The 22,321-nt window shown below is 36.8% G+C and overlaps 1 protein-coding gene across 1 annotated transcript; it reads left to right on the forward strand.

The window, feature by feature from the left end:
• The first annotated feature begins 910 nt into the window (after window positions 1–910).
• LOC139939583 (aldehyde dehydrogenase, mitochondrial-like) lies at window positions 911–20,784 on the forward strand. Its single transcript, XM_071935592.1, has 14 exons — window positions 911–1,190; window positions 2,865–2,969; window positions 5,299–5,439; window positions 7,409–7,488; window positions 8,841–8,890; window positions 9,274–9,335; window positions 10,941–11,069; window positions 11,891–12,004; window positions 12,294–12,396; window positions 14,097–14,281; window positions 15,277–15,441; window positions 16,055–16,212; window positions 17,378–17,492; window positions 18,953–20,784. Exons 1-14 carry the CDS (start codon window positions 1,086–1,088, stop codon window positions 18,983–18,985), a joined length of 1,545 nt encoding a protein of 514 aa, XP_071791693.1. The 5' UTR covers window positions 911–1,085; the 3' UTR covers window positions 18,986–20,784.
• Window positions 20,785–22,321: the final 1,537 nt, after the last annotated feature.

The following is a 22,321-nucleotide window of genomic DNA, read 5'->3' on the forward strand; positions in this document are numbered from 1 at the left end:
TGAACAAAATTGAGTGATGCTTTTAAATTCAGTCGCCAGCAGCAAAGTCGCCCTAAATAATTTACAAAATCGCCATCTCTAAGTCGCCCATCTCAAATCTTTTACGAAGGGTTTGTGGGAAAGTGGATGGTTTTGTCAAATCAGATCGAACTTCTGTTCAGTTTAGAACTGTAGTTGTATAGCAAACGTCTGTCGCGGACGGCAGTGTCAAATTTAAATGCTGTAGCCGAAGTCGCCGTTTCGGACACGGCCTAAGTACTTTTTAATTGAGCCACGTGTGCGAGGTTGAAGTAAAAAGACACGACCGTACTCACGACTTCGCTATACTGTTCTCGCTGTACTGTAATACAATGTACATGTACGTTGTTCGTGTGTATGCACAGCGTGCAGACTGACGAATCGTGCCGCCGCGCCGGTCTGGGGCACACTACGCCAACAGCCTTGAGTCAAGGCTAAATTAACATAGGTACTCAAAATAAATGGGGAGAGGTTGATACATGGAGGAATTTATTCCTCCATGGTTGATAGTACTATTGTAAGAAACGGCCCCTTCTGAAGTGACGTTGTTTTCGAGAAAGAAGTAATTTTCCATAAATTTGATTTCGATACCTCAGATTTGAGAGTTCTCGAAATTAAGGGCGCGCGGGGGCCTTTTGCCTCTGAATGAAAAGCCACTGATGAACGCCCAAAAAGATTAACACATGGTGGAAATCACCAATAATTTCACTATGTAGTATATATTTAATGCTTCTCACAATCAAGAAGTATACATTCTAGCTACGAGAGAGGGTAAATTATTATACTATTGATGGGAATAAAGCCCGTTTGGTTAGAAAGAGTACGTCACGTGAGGGCGTCCTTTCAGTTCATTGCGTTCGTCGCTGCACAACAAAAACACCCCCATGCTTTTTACCTCTTGAGGGTAGTACTGCTGTCGTCTCACACTGTACGTCGTTCACGGTTTGTTGTGTGTGGTACAGGATCGAAGAAAGGCGCACAAAACAACTCATCCACACTCAAAAAACAGTCTTTGCCCTCGAGTTTTTGGCTGTCACCTTTCCCATCGAGACCCTTCGTCGTCCGCAATGTTGCGAGCAGCCAACCGCCTGTTTGTTGCGGGAAAGAATTCGGCGTGGATCCGCTGTCTCTCCAGTGTTCCACAGACGAAACCTGAAGTACATTTTAATAAGGTAAGGTCAGGTCCAGGCTTGAGGGGTTATGTGCTACCGTTAACTGTTACTGTTTGTGGACCATGTCTATTATGGCCGGGGCACTGAATAAGTGAATGAGAATTCCTGAATGGCGTCCTACCAGTACCAGCCAAGGCCGCCGGGCTAGGCATCCTACACCAGCTCCATATTAATGGAGCTATAAAAGTTTACCACATTGTGGACATTTGTCACATTGCACAGGTTTTGATGTGGTGGTAAAGTTTAGCTTGCGTGTTTATGTGGGAGGGGAGGGGAATGGGGCGGGGGGGGGGGGGGGGGGCTTACTGACGTTAACAAGAGGTTTCTTTTTAAACAGCTGATTCATGGTTTTATTTATCAGCAAGTGTAGTGACCATTTGGGTTTAACTGATCATTATGCACACATGTTTTTATATCAAACTTGGTATTATCTACTTTATTTGATTTTAAATTAGAGACTTTTCTGAGTGTGCATTTCTGTATTTTTTGACTCAGATTTTCTGAATTTTAATAAAGGAACTTTTTGTATGTTTTATTTTGTATAGATTTATCTCAACAATGAGTTATCACTTAGCATAGAGATAGCTACTGTTAGCTAGTATTTTTGTTAATGCAATGTGATTTACAATAAACCAATTTTTTTTGACGGCGCAAGACAACGCAATCTTTGTGACTTTTGAGAAGAGCAGTTTTTTCTTCCATTTGAGCTCATTCAGCTTTGAATTCATGGACATCTTTGATTTTCACACAACCCTTAGGAAACATGTCATAGAATTATTTCCTACCTAGTTGCATTGGTAAAACATTTTACCTTACGATGTTATGGCGATTGTTTAGGGGGGGGGACTTACTTTGTTGATGTGTTTATATAAAAACGCACAGTGAACTTGCCCACCAGTATGGCGCATTCAAGATTTTTTCTGATGATGGCGTCAGGTGAAATGGGTCAATACTAAGCTTGGGCGATATCACGATATTATCGAATAACGCGATATTACTTTGGAAACGATTTCGATATCGGATGGATTTGGTTTTAATCGAAATATCGATATATCGCGATATCGATTAAATATCGCGATGTATTTGCTAGCTGAGACATCTTGCACCCCATAGGTTTGGAGTAAAACCAGAAGAATGTCATTAGAACACCTCTCTTATGATATGTCTGTCTCTTCTACAACTTTCACTTGGAGTTTGAAGACTGATGATTTAGATGTCAAATTTAATTAATCGCGATTATATCGAATATCGCGATATATTGTTGGCGATATATCGTGAATAAAATAAATCGATATCGCTCAAGCTTAGTCAATACCAAAGGTCCTTTTGGTTGGTATGCAGCCAGTTTACAATAATCAGGGGTCGAAATTAAGTGTAGTTTCATGGTAGTCAGCAGGGCTAGTAACCAATAATTTTTAGTAGCCCTGATGAGATTTTGGTAGCCTGAAAGACACATTATGTCTCGAGTCATGGCTTAAACTTTACAATACACCATAGCACAGTTCTTTGTTGGTTGTAATGATGATTTTTTGCATTGTTTTTCCACTAGCCCATCGGGCTATCAAACTGGAAAAATCAGTAGCCCGGCTGTAAATCTGGTAGTCCCGGGCTAGTGGCAATTTCGACCCCTGAATAATGTCAGCTTATTCTATTTTGTAATTTATTTTGTATTAGATCTTCATCAACAACGAGTGGCATAATGCTGTAAGTGGTAAAACGTTCCCTACCATCAACCCTGCCACTGAAGAGATAATATGTGATGTGGCAGAGGCGGACAAGGTCAGTAAATAATAATTATAATAACAAGTTTTAAAAAGCGCTTAAAGGCCGATTTATAGTCAGTCCCGCTAAGGTCACGCGATGGAAATCTTGGCGCGCGATCGTAAAAACAAAAAAACAGTTTATAGTCATCAATGAGCCCTAAAAACGATGTCTTTTTATGGTCACGCATCAAAATTTTCATCACGGACCATCGCGCGACCGACTATAACTCAGCCTTTATGCTCAGTCGCAAAGTGCTTTTACATAAGAACACAATGGGGTAAAAAGCAACAAAAAAAGGTTATTAAAATTGAGCATACTGATTGAAACATTGAATGGTTAACAACCAGTTCTTTTCAGAGCCAACACTACTCAAAAAGAGATATTCACAACCATTGTATTATTTGTTTCCTATGTACCAGTTTTACTTGTAATGTGTTCCTTTTGTACTGCCTGACCGCCATTTTATGTTCAATTAAACTTTTTAACTTGTTTTTTTTTGTTTGGTTATTCTTGCAATTAATTTTAAAACAATAACATTTTTGTATGTATTTTTTATTACATAGGCCTATATCAGCTATTTTTTACTTGTACATACTTTGTTGGCCTGCTTGGCCGCCAGTGCAGTGAATAAATAAACCAGATATATATAAAAACTTCTCGTCTTAGTTTTAAATTAAAAATTTCAAATCCTATAGGACTTGAACAATAAGTAGACTTATTATTAAAATGAATATAATTATAAAAAAAAAACCTCAATTTCACTCACTTAAAGCCATTGGACCCTTTCGGTACAGAAAAAAAAAAAAAAGTTCACAGATTTACAAATAATTTACAGGGTGTACAGAAGGTAATGGTGAAAGACTTCTCTTGAAATATTAGTCCATGAAATGCTTTACTTTTTGAGAAAACGGTAAAACAATATAAATTCTCGTTAACGAGAATTACGGAGTTGTTATAAACACATGTCATGACACGGCGAAACGCGCGAAAACAGGAGTGGGTTTTCCCGTTATTTTCTCCCGACTCCGATGACTGATTGAGCCTAAATTTCCACAAGATTGTTATTTTATATATAAGTTGTGATACACGAAGTGTGGGACTTGGACAATACTGTTTACCGAAAGTGTATAATGACTTTAATACTCTTTAATAGCATCGTCCGCCCTGCCTGTCCAGATGGGCAAAATACAATAATATACAAATCACCAAGTGACACTTGGATAATAACTTAAAAAGGCACTAGACACTATTGGTAATCATTCAAAATAATTTACTTGGTAACCAGTAATGGGGAGCTGTTGATAGTATAAAATATTATGAGAAACGGCTCCCTCTGAAGTACATGTGTAACATAGTTTTGGAGAAAGAAGTAATTTTCCACTAATTTGATTTTGAGACCTCAGAATTAGATTTTGAGGTCATCGAAGTCTTGAAATACCAGGGTATTTTTTCTTTCATTTTTTAAATATTTTTTTTTTAGGTTTGTAGATACAGTTTTCCTGAATTATTCACTTCATTTCGGAGGGAAATATTTCACAAAAAAAACAGTTCTAGTTTAAACATCATAATCTGTAATCTTTCAGACTACAATTAAATAAGTGTTTTGGTTCCTACCAATCCTTTACATTTGACCCTTCAAACTCCGATGCCCTCTTTGGTCCGTGCACTCAGACTCTGCTTAGGCCCAAATAGCAACTAAGGTCAACCAATATAACACACACAAAAAACACCAAGGCCATTGGTTTTGTCCATGTTCATCTTCCATACTCAAGCTTACTATCGTTGAAAAGAAGGTCCAATCTTTCAAATGATGGTAACATAAAGGAAGGTTGCTATCATGTAATTTCTTGGATTTGGAGTAAAAAGTTCCCAAATGCAACACCTACAGAGCCCTGTATGGTAGTGTGTACTGTGTGTGTGCTAAAATGTTTTTGGTTTACATGTACATGTATATGTACATGTAACACATAGAGGAAACTAGGTAGTATAGCAAGGCAGTGTTCTTTAGAACAAACTCTACCTGGTGAGTAAATACAAACATTGTGTTACCGCGAACCAAATCACGCAATGCCTCAAATCCTACAAAGGCAAAGAACTTGAAAACTGACTGGCCTTTATCAATGATTTTGGATTATATGGAGTGACGATTCAGACAGGCGCGGGTGTAAAACATTCATTTCTACTTATTATGCTCTGAAATGAATTCTTTGAAATTATGATTTGTCAAATCAACCTCTGAACCAAGCCTCCTGATCTGTGACTAAGAATGTGCATTTCATGGTCAGACATTGTGGGTCAAAATAAGTTCTTTATTATTATGCTTGACTCGTTTTTTATTGAACAGGCAGATGTTGAGCTAGCAGTGCAGGCAGCGAGGTCAGCCTTTGCATTTGGTTCACCATGGCGGACAATGGACGCTTCAACAAGGGGACGTCTACTGAGCAAACTGGCTGACTTGATCGAGAGGGACCAAAACTATTTGGCTGTAGGTTTCACAATAAATGCTAGGCCTGCTGGAATTTCATGTTTGAGAGGGCAAAGCTGTTTTTATTTTGCACTGGTCACTTCCATTGAAAAAAAAAAAATGTTGTAAAATTCCCGTGGCACCCACAGCAATAGACCCTTCCCATGAAATATGTAAATTGCACAAACGCGTGCGCACTAACGTTTTGGTTGGCAAAGTAAGGGAACATTGCGCTGTGTTGTACACGGCTAATGGGTGCGTGACGCAGACGCGATTGCTTAGTGCACAACTCTATGGCGTTTGCCAACTAACAGGGTCTGTACGCATGCGTGAATGTAATTAGCATATTTCATGGGAAGGGTTTATTGCCGTGGTGCCCTGTGCTTTTTGCTGTAGTGCCCTTTGCAAAGTTCCAATACAAATTGTCCTGATGGAAGTGCCCCTTACCTGATGGAAATTGCTGTGCCCCTTCAAGAGCGAACTTTAAGGTCTGTGAATGTTCAGATTCAATGATTAAAATTCCTTGTATAAATGATGCCGCTCTATATTTTAAATATTAATATTAATTAGCAGTAATTAAAAGTGTTCAAATCAATGCAAACAATTGAGACAAGTACAGGCCCTACTTTTTTATTATGAAAAAAACCTCAAAGTGTAGGCCCTATTATGAAAAAAAACCTTCAATGCAGTGCTGAAACTTGCTCAGTTGTACTTGTGAGTTTGTATGCCCATTGCATAAATCATTGAATATGAGCAAACATTCAGATTAAAGTATTTTCAAACACTGGGGGGTCTTTTGGGCACCCCGGCCAGACACAGTTCTTTGGTTATTGTAAACCGCAATGAATTGGCTGTTCACACCAAAGCATTTTCCGAGTCGTTGGCTTTGCTAGGCTTGGTTCCACAATGGCGGATTCCTGTTGAAAAATGAAAATCTTTGAAACATAACAAACCAAAAAAATTCTTTTTTTAAATGAAAGACTAAAATCTTTTAATTGAATATAGAATGAAGGCTTTTGAGAAAAATAACTTCAAGATATGTACCGTATTTTCCTGCGGATAAGACGCGTCTTATCTGACTTTTTAGACCCCAAAAACCTGTCTCACACACTGTTTCTGGTAACTGCTTATTTTCGTTGAGCTTTCAGAAATTCTTTTGGTAAAAGCATTTTTCATCAGATAATTGTTTCATTTCAAAAGGCACTCCTGACATTAGTTTGTCTTAGCAAAAGATTCATTACATTAATTACACTTAAAGGATTTGGGTACTTTTTCAAAATGTCCATAGATTTACATTAAACCTGCAGGGTTTGAAGATAATGATAGTGGAAAGCTTCCCTTCAAATCTTACTTACTGAGGTGCTGTAGTTTTTGAGAAATGAGTAAAACAATGTCATGAAAATACGTTTGTACATGATTAAAATAATTTTCGTCTCATGAGACGAAAATTATTTTCATGACATTGTTTTACTCATTTCCCAAAAACTACAGCACCTCAGCACGTAGTATTTTCAGGGAAGCTTTCTACTATCATTATCTTCAAATTGTGTAAGTTTAGTTTAAATCTGTGGACATCGTGTTTTTTGTCCTACAAAAGTTACATAGACCCTTTAAAGGGAAGGTATACATTTGGTAATCACTTTTACAATTAATGGCAATAGATACGCTTGGTTAGAAGCCTGCACCAGCTTTCAATAGAACAAAGCATTTTGAGAAATATTTCATGTCGAGGTAATCTGCTTATAAAAAAAATATAAGTTTGAATATGAGAAGCGAACAATTACTACTATAAAGCTTCTCAGATTGTGTTTATTCCTACGGGGGATTCTTCTTCCTAGTTGGACATAACCACTCCAGATTTGTTCCTATATAATATCTCTAAAATGCAACCACCTTTTAAAAAAAAATTCACAAAGTTTTATTGATCAAACAGTCCCAAAAACCAAAGGTCTACTTTGCCTTTAACCATATTTATGTTTTTGTGTTACAGAGCTTGGAGACTTTGGACAATGGGAAACCATATTCTATATCTATAGCAGTAGATTTACAGATGGTTATTAAATGTCTGAGGTAAGCTACAATCCATGGCTCAAATTGGGCATACAGTTCCAAGCTGTTTCTTGGACCAGAATTTATTTTACAAGACCAAAAATCGTCCTTAAAACAATTTTTCTAGAGAGTTTAAAATGATGTGTCGTTGGTTGGTACAGTTTGATACTCAACGGAAGTGTATTAGGGCCTACCAGTACCTGACTTAAAGTCATCATTATTTGAGCATCATATTTTTAGATATTATACACAGTGAGGTGTTATTATTCAATTGAAAAACACAAGACTGGCGGACTTGTCAGGGGCCCAAGGCTAAAATCACTGGACTGCGGTCCAGCTTCAAATTTGAATTCAAATGTTCTCAAGACCAAAGCACAGGAAGTGAATATAGCCTGCCTGTTTTTTAAATTTTTTACAAACAATTCCCTGTTGAATCCCACTAATTCAACACATTTAACAACAATAATACTGTACCCACTAGAGTGGAAGGTTGGCTTGCAACAATAAAACCCCAGGATAAAGGAAGAAAAATGTACATGTCATATTCAACTTTGCGGAAATAACCACAACATTTTAAAACTATATGTATTTAAAAAAAGTTTAGGTGCTAAATATGAAGTGCAGTAAACTGTATACATGTACACGGGGCCATCATACACATTTCACAACTGATAATTACTACATTAATCAACATTTTATGTCTTTCATCTTAACATTCCATCACGTTTTATTTAAAGGTTTGATACATGATTGGTACAACTGACAAAATAGTCACAAACAGTGTTTATGCTATGATCAACCACATGTACTTTAAATAACAAACCGGTGCAAATTTTTGGCTGACTTTGTCGTGTAAGAAGAAAATAGTGAAACAATTTTCAGCATGTAAACACATTGTCCTTAAATTTTGCTGTAAACAAAAGATCGGCTGATTGCGTTTTGGTTTAGGTTTTCAGATACAGTTTATGAAAATATAAAGCATTTTGAGAAACGTTTCACTTTGAAGTAATGTGGTTACAGTTTCATAAAGCTGCTTAAAACAGAAAATATTGCTTAGCAATTTTCTGCTCAGCAAGATTGAGCAGGATACCATCCCAGTGACGTATTGTACTTGTGACATGCTATTTTGACTGGTAACCTCATTTTGGTAACCATAATTTCGTTGTGTTTAGCTGCTTTTTGTGCTTAGGCAGCTCAATGAAATTGAAATTGGGCCATGATGTTTGTGTGATACAAATAGGGGATAAACTGTAGTTTGTGTTGCCATATGGTTAACAAAAGGAAGAACGTTGCTAATCAAGACTACATGAATAAGGGCAATGATGGTTTGAATTAAGATCAAATCTTATAATGATTTATTTTGTTATTTTTAGGTACTATGCTGGTTGGGCTGACAAAATCGAAGGAAAGACCATTCCCGTTGGTAAGTTTTCTTTTTTATGATGAAAGTAGATCGCAATGTACTATAGAAGTTCATGTTATTAATAATTATTTCTCCTGGGGAGAGCCGTCTCAGCAAAACACTGAATCAATAGAATAAAAACAAAATTATTACGCAACTTAAAGCACTCAAGTTTGGTGTTTTATTCCCCTTCATTTATCTCTTGCAACTTCGATAACCAGTTGAGTCCAAATTATCACAGATTTGTTATTTGATGCTTTTTTTGGGATACACCTAGTTAGAATACTGGTTTTTGACCGTTACCAAAGGTGTGCTTCGCTTTGAAAAGAACGCAGGAAGTTATTCAACATCAATAGTTGGGAGTATACATTTGGTAAAATGTTCCATTTGTTCAATGTTTTTAGATGGGGATTTCTTCTGCTATACACGTCAAGAACCAATCGGTGTTTGTGGACAGATTATTCCAGTAAGTTGACAATTTTCCATTTTGTTTGTTGACCTTCCAAAATGTATGTTTAAATGTGGGGAAGTGTGGTGGCCAAGTGGATCAGAGCACCGCACTCAAGCTCCGTTGTTTCTGTTCAGCAGAGTGTGGGTTTGAGTCCTGTTCATGACACTTGTGTCCTTGAGCAAGACACTTAACTGTAATTGCTTAACTCCATCTAAGGGGTATATGGTTCTTGTGATTGATTTAGCTAAGTAGCGTATATTTGTTGAAAAGGCTGTATACTCCCCAGGGAGCTGAAATGGTTTAAGGAATGCATTAAATGGCCCAGTGACCAAAGTTGGTAGCGCTTAGGGACGCCCTTCAGGTGTGTTAAGTGCTATATAAAACCGATTATTGTATTATTTTTTATTGTTGTCAACTACTGTGTTTTGGTAAAAACATGAGTTTACTGACCCCAACCCTAAAATCACTAGCATAGGGCAGGCGATCCAGTGTTAACTTTAAGCCCTGTGCTGTTACTATCACTGTCAGGTTAAAGGCACTGGACACTATTGGTAATTACTAAAAACAATTGTTAGCGTAAAAACTTACTTGATAATGAGCAATGGAGAGCTGTTGATAGTATAAAACATTGTTAGAAACAGCTCCCTGTGAAGTATTGTAGTTTTTTAGAAAGAAGTAATTTCTCACTGAAATATTTGAATTGATTTTGAGACCTCAGCTGAGGTCTCAAAATCAAGCATCTGAAAGCACACAACTTGTGTGACAAGGGTGTTTTTTTTTCCATTATTCTCTCGCAACTTCGATGACCAATTGAGTTAAAATTTCCACAGATTTGTGATTTTTTGCATCTGTTGAGATACATGTACACCAAGTGAGAATACTGGTCTTTGACAACTACCAAAGGTGTCCAGGGGTTTAAATTAAATTGTATCATTGTTATCTGCAACAGGGAACCTGTAGAAATATATGAGGTTAAAATGCACGATAATTTCAAACCAGCAGAAGTAGTATTTTTTTCCCAATGCTGAATCAATACATTAGTTCCACTAGCCAAATTCTGTGTTCACCTTGAATGGTTCTGAGCCAATGAAGCATGACTTAATTTAGAATGCAATTGACTTTATAAAGGGTCTGGATACTTTTTGTAGGACACAAAACACAATTTCCACAGACTTACATTAAACTCACACAGTTTGAAAATAATGATGGTAAAAAGCTGAGATGGCGAGGTGCTGTAATTTTTGAGAAATTAGTAAAACAAGTCACAAAAATGTTTTTTGACTCGAAAGAAGAAAGTTATTTTAGCTTGCAAAACGTATTTTCGTGACATTGTTTTAATAATTTCTCCAAAACTACAGCACCTCAGCTAGTAATATTTTAAAGTAAGCTTTCTACTATCAGTATCTTCAAACGGTGTAAGTTTAATTTAAATCAGTGGACACTGTGTTATGTGTTACAAGAAGTTCCTGAATCCGTTAAAGCAAAGGTGATATGTTTGGTTTTGATTTTAAATGGAAAACAAATTTCATGTGATTTCATACACGTATGATGAACAACTAAATTTTTTAAATTGAATTGATTTGAGTTTAATCAAATTGATTGATCTTTTTGCTTTTGTAGTGGAACTTTCCTCTGTTGATGTTAGCATGGAAGCTTGGTCCAGCCCTGGCTACAGGGAACACTGTAGTAATGAAGGTAGCTGAACAAACCCCACTAACTGCTCTCTACATTGCCCAACTAGCTGTGGAGGTGAGTTTGTAGATTCCTCAATATTTGTTTGTTTAAAGGCAGTGGACATGATTGGTAATTACTCAAAACAATTATTAGCATAAAACCTTACTTGGTAACGAGTAATGGGGAGCTGTTGATAGTATATAACATTGTGAGAAACAGCTCCTTCTGAAGTGACGTAGTTTTCAAGAAAGAAGTAATTTTCGGCGAATTTGATTTCAAGATCTCAGATTTAGAATTTGAGGTCTCGAAATCAAGCATCTGAAAGCACACATCTTCGTGTGACAGGGGTGATTTTTCTTTCATTATTATCTCGCAACTTTGATGACTGATTGAGCTCAAATTTTCGCAGGTTTGTTATTTCATTCATATGTTGAGATACAGAAGTGAGAAGAACTGGTCTTTGACAATTACCAATAGTGTCCAGTGTCTTTAAAGGGTTTTGATACCTTTTGTAGATCAAGTTTTTGACCATGACATGAATCCCTACTTACTGTGAATGAAGATGTATGTAATCTAATTTATCTGTAGAAGTTTCAGTATCATTAGTCGTCAAGTTTTTTAAAGAAAAAAAAAGAAGTGAAAATCACAGAGCAATGTTTTCAGGATATTCGCCGTCGTTGCCTCCAGGAAGTGTCAGGCCTGTGATTCGATCCAATTGCCTTGGTGCCCTGTGTTTTTGCTGTGATGCCCTTTGCAAAGTTCCAATACAAATTGAAACTTTCCTCATAGAAGTGGCCTTTACTAGAGGAGAAGAATGTCTGTGCCCGTTCAAGATAACAATTCAAGGCTTGGATTTTTATGATTTTTTTATTTTATTTACAATGTGTGATTTTTAGGCTGGCTACCCACCAGGTGTGTTGAACATTTTGCCTGGTTACGGACCCACAGCAGGAGCAGCCATTGCTGAACACATGGATGTAGATAAAGTAGCTTTTACTGGATCTACAGAGGTAAACACTTAATATAAATGTTGATATGTTGATGCATTTCTTTTCCTTCTTTTTACAAGTTGTAAGCAATAAAATATGGCATCAGTGTTGCATTATTGCCACTAGGATTAACCACTAGGATTACCCCCAATGATATATTTTCTCAGTCATCTGCAGAATTAAACTTCCAATATGACTTATGAACATCAAACTTTCACCAGTGCAAAACACTCAATCATTGCTGGTTGTCAATCCCAAACAAATGTCAACAAATGTGTAATTAACGATTGATCTGTTTTAATGCATCAAGGTTGGTCACATGATTCAGCAAGCCGCTGGTCGTTCTAACCTGAAGAAAGTCACTTTGGAGTTGGGAGGAAAGAGTCCCAATATCATCTTGAAGGATTGTGACTGTAAGTACCAACTGTCGGATAACAAAGTAGTGGCGCAAACCTTAGCGCAAAGAGTTATTACTGTAATTTAAGCCTGGACCATTTCACGATAATATTTTAAAATAACTGTTGAACCTTTTAACTCTTTTTAAAGAAATTTTTATACTGTACATGTTCTAGTGCAATTCAACCATATCGGTTGTCATACTGTTCATTCCTTTGTAATGTTTTTATGAAATAAACCAATAAATATAATATAAATATAATATCGTTAAGATACGATATTGAAGACAACACTGCAGTATTGATGTTGGTTTTGAAAATATTGGAATATCATGACTGAGATGATAATCTTTACACAAAGACGACATCGTTGTTTCAAGGATTTACTTTGAAGGAAACAAACCACTGTGTCATGGATTTACATTAAACTTACACCGTTTGAAGATAATGAGAGTAGAAAGCTTACCTTAAATTATTACTTGCTGAGTTGCTGTAGTTTTTGAAAAATGACAATGTCACGAAAATACGCTTTACATGCTTAAAAAAATGTTTTCTCCTGAGTTGAAAATTTCGTGATTTGTTTAAAAACTACAGCACCTCAGCAAGTAACATTTTATGAGAAGCTTTCTATCATATCTTTCAACTGTGTGAGTTTAATGTAAATCTGTGGTCATTGTGTTTTGTGTCCTACAAAAAGTACCCAGACTTCTATGAAATGATCTGCAAAGGGTTTCTAAGTAGCGTTACGACCATAGAGTTGTATATAAGAACTAGAGGGCGCACTGGCGTATATACGCGCCCCGGCATGCGCGCAGGCGGCCATTTTCTAAGTTGAACAAACAGGCATTGCTTAGCGTGTGTTTGTGCGGCCATTTTGTAAGTTGACAAAACTGGATCGCGTGTGCAGAATGGTGCACGTGTTTTCTTGCGGTCCCGTCGCATTTGTGCAGGTAGCATCACCAGTGCGCCCTCTAGTTCTTATACAACTCTATGGTTACGACCAACTTTGCCATTTATCACTCAAACTGATTATTAACTACGATATTTGACAGATTGACTGATAAATGGAAAAGTTTGCCTTGCCATTAAAGTGAAGTTTATCTCAATGTTGAGATAATCATGCTCAGATCACCTTGGCTTCTGTAAGTGCCCCTATATTGGTTTGCTCCGTATCCAATACATAAAAAAAAAATAATAAACATTTTCATGACATATTTTCTTGGTCTGTTCTTGACTGTCTTTGACTTTAAGCCATTGGACACTTTCGGTAAACAGTATTGTCCAAGGCCCACACTTCGTGTATCACAACTTCTACGTATAACAAACCTGTGAAAATTTAGGCTCAATCGGTCATCGGAGTCGGGAGAAAATAACGGCAAAACCCACCCTTGTTTCCGCACGTTTCGCCGTGTCATGACATGTGTTTAAAATAAATCCGTAATTCTCGCTATCGAGAATTGATATTGTTTTAATGTTTTCTCAAAAAGTAAAGCATTTCATGGAATAATGTTTCAAGAGAAGTCTTTCACCATTACCTTCTGTAAACCCTGTAAGTTATTTGTAAATCTGTGGATTTTTTGTTTCTGTACCGAAAGTGTATAATGGCTTTAAACAAATTTTACTTAATTAATTTGTCTTCATTTTTGACCAATTTGGAAATAACTGTTAATTGAATTGAATTGAAATAGTATAATATTGATGCATTCTTTCCTGTTCAGTGGAGGAAGCCGTGGAGCAGAGCCACTTTGGACTGTTCTTCAACATGGGTCAGTGCTGCACTGCTGGATCACGCACGTTCGTCGAAGATGACATCTATGATGATTTTGTGGAACTCGCAGCTGAACGAGCTAAGAAACGAACTGTTGGAGACCCATTTAATGAGAGCAACGAACAAGGCCCGCAGGTTAGTTAGGGAGACTTACAGAATTAATAATACTAGATACTTAAACAGCACTTTATCACACCCTATTTGGGCATATCAAAGCACTCGGTATTTCTGCTCAGTGTCTTGCTTAAGGTCACAAGTGTCACAACTGGGACTCAAACCCACACTCTGCTGATCAGAAACATCAGAGCTTGAGTCCAGTGTTCTTATTCGATTGGCCTGTCTTAAACAAGCATGTTGTGTAAATGTTCTCTACACACTGTGCTTGTTGTGTGGGGTCAAATCAGCTGTTTTCTTGGTGTTTGTTGTTTTCATTTATGGTATAATTACCTTGGCTCTACAATGTATTGTGAGTTTAAAATCCTAAAACTGTCTGTGTAAACTTGCAGTCAACTGCTATGTATACATTTGCGCCTTGTGATATTGGTAGATACTGTAATGTATGCTTTTTACTCCTTGTGATATTTTGGTAGGAACTGTAATATACGTTATTGCTCCTTGTGATATTGGTAATAGCTGTTATTATAGGCCTTTGCTATTTACATGTACTCCTTGTGATATTTGTAAGAACTGTATTGTATGATATTTACTTCTAGTTATATTGGTAGAGACTGTAGCCAAATGAACGCTATTATACTTCGTGTGATGTTGTTAGAAACTATAATGTATGCTATTTGTATGTCATTTACTCCTTGTGACAATGTTTGTATGCTATCTGTATGCTTTTTGTATGCTATTTGTATGCTATGTATTTGTTTGCTATTTGTATGTTATATGTATGCTATTTGTATGCAACCTGTATGCTATTTGTATGCTATTTGTATGCAACCTGTATTGCTATCTGAATGCTATTTGTATGCTATCTGTATGCTATTTGTTTGCGATCTGTATGCTGTTTGTATGCTATCTGTATGCTATTTGTTTGCGATCTGTATGCTGTTTTTATGCTATCTGTATGCTATTTGTATGACATGTACTCTTCTATTAAAACCCTGTTTGACATTTCCACCCAGATTGATGAGGAACAGTTCACCAGAATTCTGGGACTAATTGAAAGTGGCAAGAAGGAGGGAGCTACACTTCTGGCCGGTGGTGAACGTGCCGGTGACCGTGGTTATTTCATTCAGCCCACTGTCTTTGGAGATGTTCAAGATGATATGCGCATCGCTAAGGAGGAGGTAGCTCTTGCTCTTTCAATTTTTGTAAAAGATGTTCAACCTAAAAAAATATAAAATTAATACATACAAATATAGGATTCGAACTGCCTCTAGCTACCGGGCAATCTCGGTGGTCTAGTTGGTAAGACACTGCTCTTGATGCAAAGGTCAATGGTTATCACAGAGAAGCACCGAGTATACAGTGCTAACACACATGTAATCGAGCACTTGTAATCTCCCTTGGTCCTTATTTCTCATTTAAAAGGAAGTTCTTTGGTCCTGTCAAAACAATTCAGGAGTATTTATTTCAAAATGTTATAAACCACAACTGGGAAACTGACTGGGTACACTATAAGTGATTTTGGGTTGAACAAAGAACATTGACTAGAGTGGGACTTAAACCAACGACCTCAGATTAACGTGCCGGCGCTCTACTATTTTAGCTATTTAGCCCCATGTTGGCAGTCACCCTAATTTGACAATATCTTTGTATTTATTTCTTATAATTTGTTATTATTATTATTATTATTTATTTGACCTCAACAAATACAAGTACATCAAAAAGCACAGCAAAAGTTAAACGATAACACAATGAACCAATCAAAATGTCAATTTTTGTCAATTTTTTTGGTAGATTTTCGGTCCAGTGCAGCAGCTGCTTCGCTTCAAGAAGTTGGATGAAGCCATCGAGCGAGCTAATAAGACAAGTTATGGACTAGCAGCTGGTGTAATGACCAAAGATATTGAGAAAGCTCTTCATATTGCTAACGGGGTCAGGGCCGGAACTGTCTGGTGAGTATACATGTACTTTACAATTGATAGTGTTGTTAAAGGGACACGTTGCCTTGGGTCGGTCGAGTTGGTCTACAAAAAGCGTTTAAAGCTGTTTGTTATCAAATGCATATATGGTTAGAAAGTTGTTTAGAATGTAGAATATAATGATCCACACAAATGTGCCTCGAAATTATACGGTTTTCCTTGCATGTCGAGAACAAAATGGCCGACCGTGTTAGTTCGCGAAGTGAAAAAAAAAACACGCAATTTTGAGGCATACTTTTAAAACAACTCTCTAACCATATGCATTTCATAACAAACGGATTCAAACGCTTTTCATTGACCAACTATCCGATCCAATGCAACATGTCCCTTTAAACGGGTTTTCAGATTTCGTTTGCCACTTTGACTATGTTCTTCCAGTGTTGCTTATATATGTACATGTAGTTGTTCTGTGTGTCCTTTAAACATTGCCTTCATTAGCTATTCTTCTAGAATTTGTATTACGATTTATCATTATCAACAGATCATTTTCCTTTGTTGCACCAACATTATGGAACAAATCTCCCACCTACATGTACACTCTGTCATTGAATGTTTTTATGAAAAAATAGAAAACATGCCTTTTTCCCTTATTGATTGTTTGCTGTTTGTATATATTTTCATATTGGTTTGTATTTATCTTGCTCCAGTTTGTATTATCACAAACCGCTGTGATCTCGATAGGATGGCGGTATAACAAATTATGTTTTATGTATGTGTGTATGTATGTAAAGTATGTAATTTCAGTTGTTGGAAATAAACAACAGGTTTTACGTTAAGGAAAGTAAGCAGGTTTAGGTCACTACTTGAATTAATTGCATTTTGAGTTCTTGGAGAGAAAAAATGCACAACAATTTTAATTGTTCATTTTTAAAGTAATTTTATTGCTGTTAAACCTTTAATCATTTTAATGTGTGTAATAGCACGTTTGGGTATATAGTTTTATAGAGTATATTTCTTGTATTTGTGATTAATATTTTATTGTTCAGCGCATTTGAACAAAACTCTATTGGAATTTGCTCTACATGTATATCAATGAATATATGAATTATTAATATTTTTAGCAATCTTCTGACCATAGTATTTCCAGCCAGTTAATTAATAATGGTAATGAATGGTTCTCATCTTTAATTTGCTAAAGGATCAACTGTTATGACGTATTTGACATAGCAGTCCCATTCGGTGGGTATAAGATGTCTGGCACTGGGAGAGAGAAGGGAGAAGCTGCCTTGGACTCCTACTTGGAAACCAAATCAGTAAGTGATAATTATCGACCACACCCTGAGATCCTTGTCTGTCTGTATTAAAGGCATTAGGACTATCCATGCATTTTGTATATCTCCTAGGACTAGTCCTAAGTTAGGACTAGTCCTAACTCATTGTGAAATCGACCCCTGGACACTTATTGGTAATTGTCAAAGACTAGTATTCTCACTTGGTGTATCCCAATATATAATTCATAAAATAACAAATCTGTGAACGTTTGGATTCACAAATTTGTGTGCTTTCAGATGGCTAATAAAAAGCTGTAGGCCTGAAGTCTTTTAATAATTGAGTGAGAAAATACCTCTTTCTCAAAAACTGTTCACTTCAGAGAGAGCTGTTTCTCACAATGTTTTATACTATCAATAGCTTACCAAGTAAGTTTTTTTACGCTAACAATTATTATGAGTAATAACCAATAGAGTCCAGTGCCTGTAATAATCGTCATGTGCAGGGAATTTGGCAGACTCCTAGAAGAGGATATAAACACAAAGCTGGCAACAGCCAAACTCTCATATACAAACATTGGTTTAACGTCTATCTATCATTAATCAAGAAATTGTGATTCAGTAACTAGACCGCATTACTTATTTTAGTCATTGTGAAATCATTGATATGCTTGGTAGGATTCGAACCCACAACCTTGTGATTGCATGTCCTACAGTCTTACCATTGGTTTAATGTATATCATTATGAGTTGCACAAATTAAGATTTAGCAACTAAGTGAAATGTTTCGAAGTGAAATGTTTCTCAAAATGCTTTTTATACATAGAGCTATATATATTGACCAGAGTGCTAACACCCCGTTATACACACACTAAGGTTTTGAAGCAGTGTGGGCGCATCCATGTTTATGTACAAACAAATACAAAAGCGTGAAACTTTGTATGGCAATTGTACGGCTATTTGCATGATAGTGCGTTTGTTCTTTTCTATGTGTCATCAAACCAAAAATGCAGCAAATGTTAACGCACAATGTGCTGATGAGTGTACAAACTGGGAGCGTCATGTGTGTAATGTTTACAAGGCGCGTATACTTTTTTTTAGTACGTCATGTACATGAATCAAGTCAAACTTCGTAGCATGGACGTACGCGAATGGGCAGTCGCATACGTAAGCGCACATGCCAAATGTAAACAAAAATCGCAGCAATGTGTTCTCTTGACATTAAAATAGTTCTGTACATGTAGTACGCAACACATCAAACATGTCTACGCCCAGGGTGGCTTCAAAACGCAGAGCAAGTTAGCGCTCTAGTCAATACATATATAGCTCTATGTAAATATACAATCGAAAGCTGCCACAGGCTTCTAACCAAAAGTTTTGATTACCATTCATTTTAAGCGTGATTACCAAACATGTACCTTCCCTTTCAAAGAAAAGAACAGCCATCTTTCTGCCGACCTTCTAGTTTTAATTTGTTGACCATTCAAATGCTTTCTTTTTCTGCAGGTCATTGTGAGAACCCCTCAGAAGAATTCTTAAATCCAGTCGTAATAAGAAGAAAGGATGAGAGCCATCGGCAGGTGAAACCATAAGAAAGGTTTCCAAGATATTGTGACAGCAGTGACAGCAGAGCTACAAACAATTAAAAATCAAGTATTTTCAAGTACAAATCAGGCAACGAAAAACCTCTTATTGTGATAACTATTATTTCTAAATATTGAATAAAATAAATGCGTGGAAAGGTGGATGAAGTACATGGTACTTGACATTTGACCTTTTCCAGACAGATTCCAAGGTCGAATACTTTACATCCAATCTTGAAGACGACAAACCATGACTTATCATCTTGGAGAAGAAGAATCATATATTTTTTGAGCTTATTAGACTAGTATTCTCGTAAGTAGTATAATGATTAAAATAGATAAACAACGTGTGTTCTCATGATGTATAAATTTTGACCTCTTTGATAGAGTGGAACTATTTTTGATATTGATATTAATTTCTAGTAATGTAAGTTACATTTTTGTGTACCTCTCAGGTCAAAAGGCTGAAGGTGTAAATAATCAATGCCTTCTTTGGCCATCCGCCCTGGTGTCCAGTCAGTTTTCGATTCAACTCCAGAAGTGACATTTGGACTTGGGTTACTTGGGTTTTGGGCGGCTGCCCTTGAAGAAGATAAATTTGGGAATGTTTGGGTGCAAAAGGTCAAAGTTCGAGGTCTTGTTGGTGTGTTAAAGCTAATCTTTCCCAGCCTGTAGCTCTACTAAGATGTGACATTTTTTGGACTTGAAACTCGGGAGTGGGTTTCCCTTCCCTTTGGGGGAAAAAGGTTTGAATTGTTCTCGGGTTATAAATCAATGTTCTAGGTCACGGTGGTGAGTTAAATTTATCGTCAAGGTTATGGGGCTTGGTTGTAGCATGGAGGCTATTTCTACCTCCATGGTTTTAGGAACATAGTTTGGTGATGTCTTTGGTTTAGCTAGAAGGTATTATTGGGCTGAGGTGGTTCAAACACTGTTGATGTTATTTCTTATACTGGAAATAATTTTTGGAACAGGTGGTATATTTTAATAGTTCCATATAAGCCTTGAAAAATCATAGTATGAAATGAAGATATTTGTAAAGCGCCTAATGCAAAAGCCTTCTAAGTGCATCAAAAGAAAGAAATAAACTATAAAGATCACTCCATGTTGGTCTCCCTCACAAATTTTCCATATTATGCAAAATCATTTAGGGAAGAAGCAAGAAGTGTAAGTGCATATATTTCTTTGCACCCTTCAAATATTTTTCTCCCGATAAGTGAAAGCAATGCAAGTAAAATACGTAGGATCTTTAGAATTTGGGAATTAATTTGTATAAAAAGAACTTGCCCACCTTTGTTCAATTACAAGGATCAGGAGTTAATTCTTTGTTTGTGAAGATGAATTGAGTTCAGTAATTGAAGTTAAGATTCGACTCCAGTATTGCAGGGATTTTCACAGTTGCACCATCAATTTATTTTAGCTATGATGATTTTATAACAATGAGTTTTCAAAGGTATCATCTTCCTCCTATATTTTTGTTTTATCTTTTATCATTGTAAAACAATAATGTCATTCCATAGCAGAGGTGTTTTTACTTTTTTTTGTATTTCTTTACGCAAATTATTAATTTTTGTTTAATCCATACTGATGTGTTTTAAGCACTGTATACTCAGCACTTGCCAGAGTCTTGTGAATTTTTTTTAACATTTTTGCAAATTGATGTATGTCCACTTTAAACAGGTTGATTCATGAAAAATTAATTGTATACGCTATATTTAACGGGTTGGTAATAAAGCTACATTTCACCATGTATAATGATTACGTTTTCTCAGTACTTTCCTGAGTCCTGTGAAAAAATACCACAGGCATGTTACTCGGGTAGGATTCGAACCCCCGACCCTTGCAATTCTAGAGCAGTGTCTGACCAACTAGACTTCCGAGGTTGCCCGGTAGCTAGAGGCAGTTCGAATCCTATATTTTGGTTTTTATGGGTAAAAACCAAAATTAATATTCTTTATCTCCGATGCAAATTTAACATCTATTATTATGATTACATTTTCCTTTTTCGTAATGATACAGTATTCCATAAACATCTGGTTTTGACCGACCATGTCATAGATAAAAGCTATCCTATGAAAAATTACCATGGGCTGGCCGAGAAGTTGGTGTAGTGGTGTATTGCCTCGCCTTCTACCTCTAGGACCCTGGTTTGAATCCCACCGGGGAACTATGTGGATTGGGTTTTCGCAGCCCATATTTGACCTGGAATAATTCTCTGGGGTTTTTCTCCCATTTTCTATAACTGAAATTCCTTCATCATCTTCTCTTCTCGTTTGGCTTTAAATAGGACATTGAGAAAATTTATCCAGATTTAGAAGGTTGATTCAATAGAGGGGAGGGGGGGGGGTGCAGAATCTCCTGTTGCACTGGGAAATACGTAGCGTTTTAAAGTAAGTCTTGTGAGATTTTCACTAGTTAAGCAAAGTTTAATTACAAAAATGTTGGTGCATTACGAAGGCGCTAGAAAGGGGGCATACCTTTAAAATTTGCCTAGACTATCAGTATCACACTGATGCAAACATCTTTAGCTTTGACTGGCCAGTGCACACCTAGGTATTAAATTAATGGTTGTGCTCTGTAGACGAAAAAACTTTTTTGGAAGACGCTCACAAACTACAGCATAACTTTGACCATATTATCGGCTTTTAAGTTTATTTTAATTAAGTAAAAAAGAAATAATAATCCAACTGTAATATAATTTTTTTTTCTTTCTTTTTGTCCCCTGCCCCACCCCTCCCACCCGGCAAAAATAATTGTAGCCTCCTTGTTATTTTGGCAGGCAGGATTTTTGCTCTCTTTTTTGTTTTCTTTTCTGTTTTTCTCCACCCGAAAACAACTGTACATTCCAATAAACTTATTACGTACATCGCGGCACACATTACTGTCAATGATAACACATGTACCGGTGTGTCAGATGCAATTGTGTCCGCCATGCAATACTGTCCGCTCCGGACACCTTTGCATATGCAATCGTGTCCGGGGCTATGCAAAAACCGTCCGTTGAACATGCCTACGTATTTGCAGCATGAATATTCACGTATTTTATGATTGCAGCGAATACCCAAACGGCCGAACATTTCCCATGTCATTCATTACATGTACTTAGCTTGTAAAAAAAAAAAGGCGAACGTGTTCCGTCGACCAAGGGCGTTTAATTTACTGCTAGGATGGTTTTGCACGGGGCGGACACAACTGCATATGCAAATGTGTCCGGGAGGACACAATTGCATCATGCAGAAGCGTCCGGGCGGGCACGATTGCATATGCAAAACTGTCCGTCGGACATTATTGC

The sequence above is a fragment of the Asterias amurensis genome, chromosome 7 (genome assembly GCF_032118995.1).
Source record: "Asterias amurensis chromosome 7, ASM3211899v1".
NCBI lineage: Eukaryota > Metazoa > Echinodermata > Asteroidea > Forcipulatida > Asteriidae > Asterias > Asterias amurensis.

Coding starts and splice junctions, on each gene's coding strand:
- LOC139939583 (XM_071935592.1), top strand. CDS start 1,086: ATGTTGCGAGCAGCCAACCGCCTGTTTGTTGCGGGAAAGAATTCGGCG. Junction 2,970..5,298: donor ATGTGGCAGAGGCGGACAAG/GTCAGTAAATAA, acceptor TTTATTGAACAG/GCAGATGTTGAGCTAGCAGT. Junction 7,489..8,840: donor ATGGTTATTAAATGTCTGAG/GTAAGCTACAAT, acceptor TGTTATTTTTAG/GTACTATGCTGGTTGGGCTG.